The sequence below is a fragment of the Pteropus alecto genome, unplaced genomic scaffold (assembly GCF_000325575.1).
Source record: "Pteropus alecto unplaced genomic scaffold, ASM32557v1 scaffold3, whole genome shotgun sequence".
Lineage (NCBI taxonomy): Eukaryota > Metazoa > Chordata > Mammalia > Chiroptera > Pteropodidae > Pteropus > Pteropus alecto.
Window position 1 is genome coordinate 65,305,690 of NW_006442484.1, and position 16,032 is coordinate 65,321,721.

The 16,032-nt window shown below is 31.2% G+C and overlaps 1 protein-coding gene across 12 annotated transcripts in view; it reads left to right on the forward strand.

Annotated features, from left to right (window-relative positions):
• The window catches only part of NBEAL1 (neurobeachin like 1), a 129,123-nt gene that overhangs the window by 81,162 nt on the left and 31,929 nt on the right, over positions 1–16,032 (forward strand). For 11 of the 12 annotated variants that reach the window (XM_025039263.1, XM_015596596.2, XM_015596597.2 and 8 more), the window contains 7 exons: positions 4,595–4,743; positions 5,345–5,478; positions 7,004–7,105; positions 8,770–8,865; positions 9,278–9,402; positions 11,333–11,473; positions 14,287–14,417. In XM_025039263.1, coding sequence (XP_024895031.1) covers positions 4,595–4,743; positions 5,345–5,478; positions 7,004–7,105; positions 8,770–8,865; positions 9,278–9,402; positions 11,333–11,473; positions 14,287–14,417 — 878 coding nt within the window. The remainder of the gene's footprint in view (positions 1–4,594; positions 4,744–5,344; positions 5,479–7,003; positions 7,106–8,769; positions 8,866–9,277; positions 9,403–11,332; positions 11,474–14,286; positions 14,418–16,032) is intronic. The other variant, XM_025039267.1, reaches the window with a different exon arrangement.

Consider the following 16,032-nt stretch of genomic DNA (forward strand, 5'->3'; position numbering starts at 1 on the left):
ATTAGCTGTTAGGAGTCCGTCAGTGTTAACTGAGTTTATTGAGGGAGATTTCTTAGAACTGTGATAACTTGGAGCTGGACCTTGAAATTAGAAAGTATTTGAGTTGAGTGATTATGAAAACATAGCATATCAAATTTATGGTATGTAGCTAAATCTGTTTAAATAGCACGAAGTATAAACTTTTAAGCATGAGGAAGAAATTATAAAGAAAAGCAGAAATTCATGAGAAAACCAAAAAACAAAAAGATCTAAAAAATCTAAAGCTGTTTGTTAAAAAAATAGATAACAAAACAATCAACCTCTAGGCTGGTTAAAAGAAAGAAAAACAAAAATTACCAGTATCAGGAATGAAAGTGGAGATAATGCTACAAATATTAAAATGATTAAAAAGAAATACTGCTGACTTTTTGCCAGTAAATTTTAGAACCTAAATGGAGTGAACAAATTCCTTGAAAGATACAAATTACTAAACCTCCCTAAGGAAGAGCCTTAGATATATTTAAAAATTTTGAATTTTAGTTTAAAACTTCCCCTAAGCAAATGTATTTTCATTTCCTTAGCTCTCCTTTATCTTATTATCATAAATATTAGAACTTTATATATTTTAAGCCCAACATTACAGTTTTATAGTTACTATTTTATGTACTTGTCTTAAAATCAGTTAAGAGAAAACTATATAACTATTACTTTCTTTTATATTTGCTACATAATTACCATATTTATATACTTTATTTCTTTGTGTATATTCAAATTATTATCTGGTGTCATTTCCTTTTAGCCTGAAGGACTTCTTTTACTATTTCTTACAAGGAAGGTCTGATAGTCACAAAATCTCTGTTATCTATGGAGGTCTTTATTTTGCCTTCATTTTTGTCTACTTTTTAAAAAATTAATAAGATACATTTTTTGGAAATTGAGATTCACATAACAAAATTTACTATTTTAAAGTGTAAAATTTAATGGTTTTCAGTATATTCACACAGTTATGCAACATCACCACTATCTTGTTCCAGAACATTCCCATCCCCCAAAAAGGAAATCTTGTACCTCTTAGTAGTCAGTCCCAATTTTCCCCTCCCCACATTCCTTGGCAGCCACTAATTGGCTTTCTCTCTCTATGGATTTGCCTATTTTCAACATTTTATGTATTTCTTACAATATGTGGCCTTTTGTGTCTGGTTTATTTCATTCAGTATAATGTTTCCGAGGTTCATCCATGTAGTAGCATGAAACAGTACTTCATTCCTTTTTATGAATAAATAATGTTTCGTTTAGATATACCACCTTTTTTATCCATTTATCAGTTGATGGACAATAAAGTTGTTTCTACTTTTTGTCTATTGTGCATAATACTGCCTTGAATATTCATGTTGCAGAGTTTTGTGTCAATATATGTTTTCAGTTATCTTGTGTATATACCTAGAAGTGGACTGGCTGATCATATGGTAATCCTTTGAATAACATTTTGAGGATTGTGAAACTGTTTTCACAATAACTATTCCATTTTACATTTCTCCAAGCAACGTATAAGGGTTCTGATTTCTCCACATTCACCCCAACTTTTGTTATTCTGTTGTTTTTTTTTTTTTTCAATTTATACCTTCTTAGAAGAGTCAGTGTGGTATCTCATGATTTTTCTTTGCATTTCCCTAATGACTAAGGAGCTCAGCATCTTTTCATGTGTTTGTTGGCCATTTATATGTATTTTTTTGAGAAATCTTCATGCAAATCCTTTGCCCATTTCTTAATTGAATTGTCTTTTAGTTATTGAATTGTAAGGCTTTATATATTCTAGATACAAATCTCTTATCAGATATATGATTTGAAAAATTTTGCTCCCATTGAATGGATTTTTTTTCACTTTGTTGTTGCTATCCTTTGTTAAATTTTGATGAAGTCCTGTTTATTTTTCTCTTAGAGTTTTATATTTTATCTCTTACATTTAAGTCTTTGAGTTATTTTGTGTTAATTTTTGTATATGGCATGATGTAGAGGTTCATATTCATTCTTTTGCATGTGGTTTTCTAGTTGTCTCAGCATAATTGCTTTCTTTTTTGAAGGATAGTTTTTCTGGATATAGAATTCTTGTTTGACAGTTCTTTGCTTTTAGCATTTGGAATATGTCATCTCACTACCTTCTTGCTTCCACTCTTTCTGATGAGAAGTGTGCTATAAATCTTACTATCATGTCCTGTATTGTGGTACTTTTAGGTTATTCTTTTCTGTCCGTGGCTTTCAACACCTTGGATTTATGTTTATGTATAGATATCTTTTTACCCTACTTGGAGTTCATTGAACTTCCTAGATGTGTCATTTTTTTTCATATTTGGGAATATGTCAGCCATTATTTCTTCAAATATATTTTTGGCCCATTTTCTTTGTCCTGTCCTTCTGGGACTCCCTTTGCACATATGTTGTTTTGTTTGAGGCTCTTTCATTGTGCTTGATTCTTTTTTCTTTGTTTTCTTCAGATTGGATAATTTCTTTTGATCTGTCTTCAAGAGTCCTGCTTCTTCTGCAAGTTCAGATATGCTGTTGAGTTCTTCTGGTGAATTTTTCATTTAATTATTGTACTTTCTGATTCCAGAATTTTCCATTTGGTCCCTTTTTAAAAACTATATATAAAATTTCTGTCTTTTTTGATAATCACTGACTAGAATGTATTACCATAATACATTTTTAGTCCTTTAAACATAGTTTCCATTAGTTCTTTTAATGTATTTATGGTAGCTACTTTGAGGTCTTTATCTACTAAGTTGAACATCTGCAGTCTCCCAGAAACAGTTTCTTTTTACTGTTTTTGTGTTTATGACTTGTTGTTTCTTTGTATGTCACAGAATTTTTTTTTGAAAACTGTGCATTTTAGGTAATAAATCATAGCCACACTGGTTTCTGATCCCCTCTCTCAATAGTGGTGGTTGTTGTTATATATATATATTTTTTGTTAGTTTAGTGACTTGCTTAGACTAATTCTATAGAATCTGTTCTACCTGCAGTGTGTTGCCAGTGATGTCTGTACTCATTTGGATGTTTGTTTTATTTTGTTTTTAAAGCTTGGCCTACTAGGGTTTGCCCCTGGGTAAGTAGAGCTTGGTGGTCAGCCAGGATTAGTTTGTGTTTGAGTTTAAACGTCTTGATCCAGTAAGACTGCCACTCTTTGCCCATGGATCTATATATTGCTTAGGGAATGCATTCAAATTTGGTGATTTACACATCTGCCCTGAATTTATTTTCTGTGTTTGTAAAGCCTCACATTTAGCCAAGAATGAGTAGCTAAGTCCTAAATATATAATTTATGAACATTACTTTGTTTGGGTTATAAATTACATGTAGGAAATATTTCTTTGAAATTTATTTTAATATTACAAATTGATCAGTTTTAATAGTCCTTTATTGGCATAAGCAGACTTTTTGTTCATATAATTTTAATAATTTTAAAAAATTTCCTTAATTATTTTCAGGAAACTTGGTTAGGGTAGTTATTTAGGAAGCCATCTTTAGTATATTAGATTTTTATTAGGAAATTTTTTTTTCTTTAATGACTACTGACTTCAATGGACGTCATTCTCAATCATTTTAAATTGAGAAGCCAAAACACTTTTTTTCATAGACTTTGAATAACATTCAGACTGCTTACATTCTTAGGTCCCTTATTTCTCCATTTCATCATAGTAAACACTGGAATTTCACTGTTTAAGAAAACAGTCTTAATTTTTAAATTATTTTTAAAACTTAGCTTTAAATTAAGGGTTGCAATATTATCAGATAGGTTGGGGATACATGTAAAGCTTCCTCATGGAAATCCCTTGGAAACAAAATTAGACTTAGGTATTGCTATCCTGGAAACGAGACTCATGTGAAATAGCTAGGACGAGAGAACAGCTAGCTTGAAGGATCTTCTTTAATATTCTGTGAGTGGCAGAAGTCCTCATTTCTGTACTTGGCAGTTAAAAATTCACCTGGGCCACCAGAAGACTGTCCCTTCCCAGTTATTACCTTCAATAAATATAAATTGTATCAGTTGTCCAAGTATGAGATGACTTCACTTTAAGTAAGGTATGGGATTAGCAGTATTATCTTTAGTTCCATAGTGAGAGGATACTATGATGATGATGCTCTAGTTTGAGTTGCTTTTGAAAAATCTCATTTTACAGTTTAAGAATTAATCATAATAAGTACTTTTAATAATTATTTTTGAAACCACTAATGATGCAGTTCTTTATTCACAAATTCTTATATTTCCTGGGTCAGTTCATATCTCTCAGATATAACTAAAATGGTATTACCAGTATTACTGCATGTTTGAACTAATAACCTTTGCAGTAGTATTAAAGATTTACTATATTTTGTTTTAATAGGTCATATATAATTAAAATGTAAAACATTTCATGAAACTGAGTTATTGGGTAATAAGAATATTTGAACTGTATTTAAGTAATTTAATGCACAGTGGAATTTTTTTTATATATAATTCAAATACTCTATTGGATGCTAATTTTACAGACATGAGATTTGTATTTGAATATGGTATTCTTTTCTGTTTACACAAAATATATTGTTGAATTTTTTGTTTGGTTGGTTTTTGTTTTTACAGTGATGAGAAGAAAGAGCAGGATCAAAAAGAAAAATTGGTGTTGTCGGTAGACTGTGAACTCATTACAATAATTGACATAATTCCTGGCAGATTAGAAATCACTACTCAACACATTTACTTCTATGATGGCAGCATTGAAAAAGAAGATGGTGAGGAGTTCTGGGGGAATAATTTCTGTTGTTTAATAGTTAAGTATCTAGTTTATCAATCAATGAGTAAAAAGCAATAAGATGGGACTGTGATATTGTAATCTATCATGTTAAAGGAGAAATGGAAAGTCAGTCTGGGATTAAATTTGTTATCCAACAGTATATTAAAGGAAATGCTTTCATTTTATTATTTTTTTAAAAAAAGGTATGGCTAGAAGGAATTGCTATAAACATAAGTCGTAAAATATAATCTTAATTTTATTTATATGTATACTTATTTCTGTTGACTTTTCACCGAATCTTTTATATTATTTAAATCTAAGATGTCAACATAAAGAGAAAAGGAAAAATGTTTCTAAGATATAATGTTCAAAATTATTCTCTATTCTAATGGGAAGGAATTAGAATAGCTGTAGAGTTTTAAAATAGATTTAAGAGAAATGATGTAAGCATCCAGTAAATTTAAGAAATGGCTTTTGTTATACAGAAATTGAATTGCTTTTCCCTGAGTGCTATTTTTGTCAATAACTAGGAGATATTTTCTACATAGCACAAACAACTTTGTTTGATACCTTAGTCACAAGATTTCTTCTGTTTTAAGGAGTAGGCTTTGATTTCAAGTGGCCTCATTCTCAAGTTCGAGAGATTCACCTACGACGTTACAACTTAAGGAGGTCGGCCCTTGAGATTTTTCATGTTGACCAATCTAACTACTTTCTCAATTTCAAGAAAGAGGTATGTAAGACGCTACCTTTCTGGCAGCCCCACAGTATTAGCTTGAAATAATTTTTCAGTTAGTGAACTGTTATTAAACTTTGGACTCTTTAAAATCAGAATGTTGCAGGAGAAAGTTTATACTTTGGGGGCTAAGCAGTATATGAATTTCTGTTGAAATTTATGTTTGAATGTTTAGAGAGTGCTTGTTTTCTGTTTTTACATATGGCTAGATTGTAGAATATTGAGTGTCAGCCTCACAGTATCTAATTGTGAAATAACATGCAATATATATGATATGACAGGATTTATGAAATTAGTTGGGTTCAAGTCAACAATATTGGGGCATGTATTTCTTCTGGAGTAAATTCTTAAATAATGTAAGTGGTTAATAGATTACTGCTTAAGCCAGGTTTCCTGGGTGCAAATATCGGCTCCACCCCTAGCTGTGTAACCTTTGGCACATTACTCACCCACCTCTTTCTTTCCCTCTTTCACTTTGGGTCATACTTGCTTCACGGTCTAACATCTCTCTCCTCACCTTGCTTAGCTCTCCCTCCATTTTCTCTCACAGGCATCCCTCCTAATAAAATAATTTCATATTCAATTGTCTTGGCGTCTGTTTCTCAGATGACCTGGATTAGCACAGTCAATAAGTTTCTGTTCATTTGTGAGATCAAGGTACTTGTATGCAGTTTCATTCAGATGTTTTAAGAACATTTTTCTATTTTTACAAGTGAATACGTTTTTATTATTAAAAATAAATTTTTCATTATAGGAAAGTACAAAGCGTATGTATTTTAGAAAGCTATGTCATGTAATTAAACTAAGTGTGTTTCTGTTGAATACTGTGCACTTGTATAACTTTATAATTTTTAAAGCACATAGCGCCTTTGAGAATAGATATGGAAAATTTTGTTCCTTTTTTTATAGATGAAGAAACTGAAGTTCAGAGATAAATTTTATTACTTTACATTTGTATAGACTGAATAATTCACAAAACCATAAGGGTAGAGATTATTATGATTAATGTACAAACGAGACTCCGTAATTAATTAATTAGCCAACGTGATTAGTAAATGACAGAACTAAATTTATGCTAGACTTGAATTAGCTTTCTGATTCAATGTCTTATGATCATTCCATTATACAGTATAACTTTCTCAAGAAATACATGTCTTGACTTCACTAAATCTAGCATAATAGAAAAATTAAAACCACAATCCTCTATTTATGTGAAATGTCCAGTATAGGCAAATCCATCGAGAGAGAAAGTAGATTAGTGGTTGTTAGGGGATGGGAGGGAGTGAGAATTGGAGAGCGATGGCTAGTGAGTGTAGGGATTTTTTGGGGGATGATGAAAATGTTCCAGAGTTAGACAATATTGATAGTTACAGAACTCTGAATATACAGAAAAGCCCATTGAATTATATATTTAAACGGGTGGATTTTAGGGTATGGCAATTATCTTAGTAAAGCTATTATAAAGTCATAATCCTTGTTTGTCTTGATCAATTTTTAAATTATAAAATGCTGTTTTTTATAGGTTAGAAACAAAGTGTATAGCAGACTATTGTCACTTCATTCTCCAAATAGTTATGGAACCAGATCACCACAGGAGTTATTCAAAGCATCAGGACTGACACAGGTGGGAAATTTTAACAGTAACTCTTTTGGTGTTCATTTTATATATCAGTCTTTTGCCTAAAAGTAAAACTTTCTTCATCTGATTACTTTTATTACAGCTGCTCTTCATCCATTTAGATTGATCTTTTGAATTATCTTTGAATATTTGTTTCCCTCACACATGTAGTACCCTGTCCTCCAACTCCCATATCATTCAGTTTATGAGCATATCATATGAATTTTTCCTTCTTAATAATTTTCTCTTTTTAAAAATAATGTTTTTTTTTTCTTAATTCCATGCATGAGGTAAAAAATGGGACAATACAAAAGGGGCACCATGGAAAAAAATTAAAAAACAAAACAAAACACCATTCCTTCCCGTCAGCTAAAGCTAACTGATGCTCTCATGTTTTTTTTTCTCACTTATACCCCATCATCTCTTGAATTTGTACTGCTAAACAAGGAAAGGCCATTGTTTTTTTTTTTTGCTTTCCAGGACTATTAGCAATTTCCTAATTAGGTCTCTTCCCCTTGGCTCTTACATATGCATTACTCTTAATCTTAAGTGTTGTTCTTGTTCAGAAGTCATCAGCAGTTCTTTTCCTACCACATGTGAGAATAAGCTTTATTTAATCAAATATATTCCGTTTTCTGTGGAATAACCTTTATTCATTGAAGTACTGATTCCTCAATTTGGCACTCAAGAACAATTATAATTGACCTTTGTATGAAATCTGTATACATAGATTTTTCTCACCATTTCCCATAAGTATGTACTTTGCTTAAGGTGCACAGTAAGCTTAAAGTTGAATATTAATCTGTCAGCAAAATTCTTTGGCATACCCACATCGTGTAGAGTAATTAGCAGCCTAGGTGCAATGAGGTGATTAATGAAAATAATGATTATGTCTTTTTTTAGAAAGTTTTGTATCTAATATAGCAAAATTTATCTACCGTTGTTCTATAGAGGTAGTTTTCTGAGGATAATATAATGTTTATTTAAAATTCATAGATCATTCTAGTACACTAAGATACTGTTTTTTAATATGTGCACATGAAAATTTCATTTATGACAGAAAATTTTCAAAGTTGGACAGTCCTAGAATTAAAAATTTTAAGGTATCCAATAAAATATTTAATTGGAGAAAATAATTCTTATGAAGACCTTTTAGAGACTAGTGTAAAATTTATGTGTAATTTTCTGTTCCTCTTCTAGAGACCACCTTTAGTGCCCACCTGGCAGTATACCTAACAATTGCAGTATTATTGACTATATTCTCTATGCCATACTCCATATCTCTGTGACTGTTTTGTAACTACTAATTTGTACTTCTTAATCCCTTCATCTTTTTCACTCAGCCCTCAACTCCCTTCCATCTAGCTATCACCAGTTTGTTCTCTGTATCTGTGAGTCTGTTTTCATTTGGTGTATTCATATATTTTGTTCCTTAGATTGCGCAGTTAAATGAAATCATATGGTATTTGTCTTTCTAGAGACCAATTTTTAAAAGGAAATGAATTTAGGAAAAGTATATTGATTTTATGTTCCTGTTAGGACTTTTTTAAAGTCCCATTCCTTTTATCAGAAGGGTGATAGAATGAAAGATAATGTTAGTACTGTCAGTAATAGTTAATGAGTTCTAAGAGATATAGATTAACCTTGATTTTGTTCTTTTGTGCTATCAGAAATGGGTAAATAGAGAAATATCAAATTTTGACTACCTCATTCAAATAAATACAGTGGCAGGACGAACCTATAATGACCTTGCGCAGTACCCTGTGGTAAGTTTTATATAACTTTCATAAATACAAAATTGCCTTTCAGTTCTATAATCACAAAAATATATGTGCATGATAGTTATATTTATTTTTTAAAGATATAAAATGTGTTTTTACCTTTATTTATATTTTCTACCCGGCAGTTTTTAAATATATACAATTTTCATGTATATAAACATGAAGAATAATTAAAAAATAAAAGCCTTTTTACTTTTGCTTCATTAAAAATATTCCTGTGGCATGGTAGGACATAATGCTTCTGGTTATTGAAATAAAGATGAATAAATGTTTGCAGCAGGGAAAAAAATTTTTAAAGACTATTCCTTTTTGTCTTTAGATAAGCACTTGATATTAGATATGGGGATAGTAGCTTTTTTAGGAAGGAAATGTCTAAATTGTAAATTGTGTCTTTTAGTTTCCCTGGATTTTACAAGATTATACTTCAGAAGAGTTGGACTTTAATAACCCATCTGTATTTCGAGATCTTTCCAAACCAATTGGGGTAGTTAATGATAAAAATGCCAAAGCCATGCGAGAAAAGTAAGTGCCTTTTATCATTTTGAAAGATACCCATTGCTGTCTGAATTTGTGTTGATATCTGTGGCCAACCAAGTGTTTGTCTTTAAATGCACACTTACTTTTGATAATCAGAGTTTGATAATTCCTTCATTATGTTTTCTTGAAAGTATATCAGTTGTTCTTCAAGTATTTTTAACTACAGTCTGTTTATTTCTCTTCTTTGCCAAATTTAAATTGATGTTTAGAATTTCTTTTCACCTTGTAATAAATGTGTGTTAAAGGATAATAGGTTCTTGAGACTTTTCTCCCCAAGTATTTTAGACTTAATAATGTACTAATCTAATATATAAGAATATCCATCTAATATAATTTTAGTAGAAATAAAATTAATAATACTAACCCATTATTCACAAACAATATCAACAAAAAACAGTAAATGTGTGGAAATTTTAAAAGTGTCATTTTAATAAGGAAAGAAAGATTTTATAGTTCTGTATATTTATGATCCATCTTGTAAATGTCTCCTAGTTTTTTTTTTAAGCAAGCTGCTGACCTAATTTTAATTTCCCTTTTTCTCCATGTGAATTTGTGGATGAGTTGTCAGTTATGATTTCTAATAATAAGGACAAAGAATTGTTTTGCAAACAAACTTAGTTGTAGATATATTTAGGAGTATATAGTACTGGTACATTATTCTTTTTTTTTTTTTTTACTTTTTATTTGCAAATCTTCCCCAGGACTTTTTATAGTATTTAATATTTGATTTGACTTACTAGAGGAATTTTGCTGAATATGTATTACCTCACTGCTATTAGTCAAACATTTTTTTCTGACAATAACAAAATAAAAGTTTTTAAATTAACACTATCTCACAGGAAATACATGTCATATAACAACTTATTGGTAATCAAAGATACAAGTTGTTTTAAATTTCAATAGTATATTTTTTTGCATAGGTACAAATGACTTTGACCTGGAAACAATCTTTATTCCTCTGAACATTAATGATTTCTATATAAAAGAAATTGGCCTCAGGTTGATGAACTGATTAGTATTTTGGTTTAAAAATGTCAGTGTTTATTGCCTTTTATTGAAATACTGTTCATTCTTATTCAGATTTTATACCCACTAATTCAGATGTCACCATTCAAATCATGACCTATGAATATCAGTGATCATGTTTGCAGAATTACTATGTATACCCTTTGCTAATAATCTGGTTTAGACCTTCTTCCTCTCCACTCTCTCCTTCCTTCATCTTTGACCTTTAGATTTTTAGGCATTCATTTTCATGGTTATTGACTGATTCTCCATATGTTTTTTTCTTTATCTTGGCCAAAATGAATATCTGATTATCACATCACTTACAATAGCAGAAAATAGAAACAGCCTAAATATCTAAACATAAAAAATAGTTTAAATTGTCATACATTTATACACGTATCTGTTATACATACCATATAACTATTAAAAATAGACTGGTCATTTCGAAAGACATTAATAGAATATTGTTAAATGAAAAAGTAAGTTGTGAACAATATATTATGTGAAGTACTTTAATATAGAACCATATTTGTGTATTCATTTATATATTAAGGATTAACAGATATTCACCAAAATATTAATTATCTCAGGGAAGTGCAATTATAGTTGATTTTAAGTTTCTTCTTTTTTGGTTTTCTGTGTTTTCTGATTTATCCACAGCGAACATGTATTATTGCATAATACAGAACTGTTCCAGAATTCAGTATAACTGATATTTTATTGTTCAGAAAAAGGTATTAATTAGTAAAATTTTTTTTCATGTATTAACATAGTATGATGATACAAATACATAGATAATGAAACATTGAAAAGGACTTCCTAAATCTGTGTTTTCAATAATGCAATACAAGCTTATGTCCTCCTCATTTTACTATCATGGTTACAAAACTTCAGTTTTCTTTTTTAGATATGAAAATTTCGAGGATCCTATGGGTACTATTGATAAATTTCACTATGGTACTCACTATTCAAATTCTGCTGGGGTTATGCACTATCTTATTCGTACAGAACCATTCACCACACTCCACATCCAGCTTCAGAGTGGAAGGTATGTTTTGGGTAAATACACTGTTTTCTTAAGACTACAAGTTAATGTTGAAAATGAGTTGCCTTCATGTCATGTGCTGTATAACCAGGTCATATCTCTTTTTTTTTTCCTCTATTAGATTTTGATTCATATAGCCTCTAGAAAAAAAATAGCCAGACTAGTTTGAGAATGGGTCACTCAAATTGATTTACACAAATAACTTTTAAGGAGAATTCCTTTTTACTGTTACCCAGTGTACTTTTGTGATCCTTACTGGTTTTAGGAACCCACGAGGGATTTAGAGTTAGAACTGATTTAGACCTAGATCAAGACATCTACCAGATATTCAACCCTAACCAATGCCTGTGTAGTCCTCCTAAGAATATTTCTTAATGAAGAGGAATAAAAAGAAGGAAGAACAAGGGGTTCTTAGATTATTAGTAGTAGCTCAAACAGGGCTATGATGCCACTGTATTACCTGTCAGTTTTATAACTTACCTACATTACACATTTTCATAATGATCCTAAAGAAATGAACTTCATGATTCCTCAGTTCCCCAGTGAATCGTTTAGGTAGCTCTCTACCTATTCACATTTTGTCTCCATTTTCTGTGTTGCTTTACTGTTTAGCATTACCATTTTGCCTTTCCTACCCAATCAAAAGCTATGTATACATTGCCTGTTCTGCTCTCTTTGTATGTAGCTTTTATCTTTCAAAATTACTACACATCTTCAAATGTTACTTTACCACGATAGCAAGTAATTTCCACCCCCCCGCCCCCGAGAAGTATAACTGGATCTTTTCAGCTTTTAATAATTTTCTGAATAAACGATTTTTCACAAAACTTCAAACATAGATTCTGTTTATACTTCAAAGGACACCATTAAGAAAGTGAAAAGATAACTCATTCAGTGGGAGAAATTATTTTCAAATTGTGCATCTAATAAGGGCCTTGCATCTAGATTATATAAAGAACCCATATAACACAATGATAAAAAGACCAGTGATCCATTTGATTACTGGACACAAAAGATCTGAATGGACATTTCTCTAAAGAAGATATACGAATGTCCAATAAACATTTGAAAAGGTCCTTAACATCATTGGTCATCAGAGAAATTTAAATCAAAACCACATTGAGATATCTCTTCATACCCACAACGATGGCTATAATCAAGACATAATACCTAATGTCAGTGAACATGTTGAGTAATTGGAATCTTTATTTACTGCTAGTGGGAATGTAAAGTGATGGAGCTATGGAAAACAGTTTGGCAGTTCTTCAGAGGGATAAACATAGAATTACCTCAAGATCCAGCAATTCTACTCTTAGATATATACACAAGATAACTGAAAATATGTTCACACAAAAACTTGAACATGAATGTACACAGCAACATTATTTATATAGACAAAAAATGGAAACACCCAAATGTCCATCTACTAATAAAAGAATAAATAAAATGTGGTATGTTCATACAATGGAATGTTAGTTGGCCATGATTGAATATAAGAAATGAAAACTTGATCCATCCTACATGTGTGAGCCGTGAAAAAAATATGATAAATTAAAGAAGCCAGACACTAAGGCCACATATTGTATGATTTATATGAAATATCCAAAATAGGCAAATCCATAGAGACAGAAAGTATATTAGGGGGTGGAGGTAGGGTGAATGAAGATTGCCAGCCAATAGATACAGGGTTTCTTTTTGGAATAATGAAAGTGTTCTAAAATTAATTGTGATGAATGTACAACTATGAATATACTAAAACCATTGAATATTCCACTTAAAAAGAGTAAATTATATGTATGTTAATTATATCTCAATAAAGCTGTTTTCTCCAATCAAAACAAAAAGATTCTACCATTAAAGCTGCATGTCTTCTTGAATTTGGATACTACACATCTTCAAATGTTACTTTACATTAGACTCTCTATTGATGACCCAATCATTGACTATAATTAAATTCAGTGTTCTGCTAAGTTTTGCTCCTCCTCAAACTAAGATTTGTAGGCACAAAAAGAGTCAAATTCATCATCAGTTTTAGTTAGTAAGTCATTACTTAATAAATCGAGGAAAACAAAATTGGAGATGGAACAGAATGAGTTTATGCCTTTTGTGATTAGAGAAAGAATAATCAAATTGCTGCATAACCACGTGAACATCTTTCAACTACCAGAGGCACATGATGGAACTTAAATATAACATTATAAGAAGATAATAGTATATCCAAGTAAAATATAAAACCTTTAGCCACAGAATTATTTTGTTAATTACCCTTTGGTTTTTAGCAAATTTGTAAAGATATTTATGTATAGAAGGATTAAATAGCAGCATTCCACTAGATCTGTTAACCACATATATTACTACTATAATACTTTGATATTTAAACTTTGATTTAAAAAGATCCAAATAACATTCACTTTCTGTAATAAATTTTACTTAGCAAAAATTATGTGACAGGCCATTTTTTAAAGATAGATTAAGTTTATATTTAATTACTTGATCGCTTCTCAGACTTTTAGCTAAAATCAAGTGTAATTTAATTACTTGAAAATTTTCTCCACTGTCATTTGATTTTCAACTATTTTAACAAAGATGATGCTATTGATTAAAATGATAGTATTTATTCCTGACAACAGAGTAAGGAAGATAGATTGTCATAAGAAGGAGATCAAATTGTAATTTGATCTTTAGACATTAAATAAAAAGTTAAGAAAAACTCTAATCATTAGGAAACTTGAAAGGAGTTTAAAGGTTTGTTTCATGCTTGTTGCTCTATTTCTCTAATTCAGTATTTACTGTTCTCTTTCAACCTCCACATGTAGGTTCGATTGTGCAGATCGACAGTTCCATTCCATCCCTGCTACCTGGCAGGCTCTCATGGACAATCCAAATGATGTGAAGGAACTTATTCCTGAATTCTTCTATTTCCCAGAGTTTTTGGAAAATCAAAATCGTAAGAAATAGGAGATTAAATATTTGACTCTACAAGTCTCATGGAGTATCCTGAAAAATATCTTTCAGGACATTTTTATGATGTCCTATAGATTATTAAATGTTCATTCTGACTATTATTTAGTGACAGGGCTTAGTAGATGCCCAGATACTAGTCTTACCTTCCAGGGAAGTGCTGCAGTGAACTAAGATAATAGAGTCAAATTTAATTTTGTAAGAGAATTTGTTTGAGTAGTGTTCACTAGAGAAGCAAATGGGCATATGCTATTTCAGCCATACAGGTTAAAAGTGTTTGAATTAAATAAGATGAAAATTTAGACCAGGGATCAGCAAACTACAAGTTCATGGGCAAAATTTGGACAAATTCCTGTGTTTATAAATAAAATTTTGTTGGAACACAGCCAGCCAATTCATTTACATACAGATTGACTGCTTTCACAGAGTAACAGCAGATCTGAGTAGTTGCATCAGAGGCCATGGGGCTCACAAAGCCAGAAATGCTTATTCTTTGACCCTTTACTTAAAAAGTTTGCTGACTCCTCATTTCGAGCAAAAGACAGGAGGCAAATTGAAAAAAATGACAGGCATTAAGTTACCACAGTATTTGAAAAACCATGTTTTTAAAGTAGAGAATCATGGAGCTAAATACAGTCTTTAAGAATATCCAAGTAGTTTTTCTATGAGGTAGTTTTAGATTTAGTTAGAGCACAAATAAAGAAATTGGCAAGATTGTTACTATTGATGTTCTTTAGGGAAATTCACAGTGTCAGAGGACCATTACCAACTTATTTTTCCTCCCTTGCCATGTAATGTTAATGTTTGACCCTTTGCTTGCTCAATCAAATTACTTGTTGGGGAAAGCATATCAGGGCTTCATGTCCTTTGGTCATGCACCTTGGGACAGGCAATTAGAAACAGGGCATCTGATTCTCACATTAAGGTGGTTAGAATTGGTCACTTTCAGAAAATCAAGTGAATCGATTGACTGAGTCTGGATGCTTAGTCAAAGGACTGGAGTCTCCTAAAACAGAGTATATGGTATTGGAGGGATGAGCAGATTAAATTTACATGTAGAATTTAAGGTACTCTTAGCTTGACAATTTCTGACATTCACCAGAGCCAGTTGCTGTCTTGCACTGCTGTCCCGGTGGGTTCCATTTCTAACTATACATCGCCTCTTTCTTTGAAATGAGCTAGGTGGGCGTACGCAAAGTATATTAGTTAGAATGCCAAAAAACAATATTAGTATTATAGTACTTACTAAAACAGATTTTAATAAAACCAACTCATAATTGTGCAAGCAAGAAAATTTTATTATTTTTCTCATAAAAATTCTGAGATGTGGTAGTTTCAAATAGCTTAACAATATCATCCAAGCAAAGTTCCTTCTGAATTTTCACTCTGCTATTCTAAGTGTTTTGGCTTTGTCCTTGGCTAGTTCTTCTCATGGTTACAAATGACCAACAGTTCTAGGTATCATAGGCAGATAAAATAGTGGTTTAGAAGTGGGACTGTTAATTCTTTGTGTCATTTCTTAAGACTGAAAAACCCTTTCTTATAACCACCTATTATTGCCCAGAGCTGGGTCGTATACCAACCCCTATATCAGTCACCTG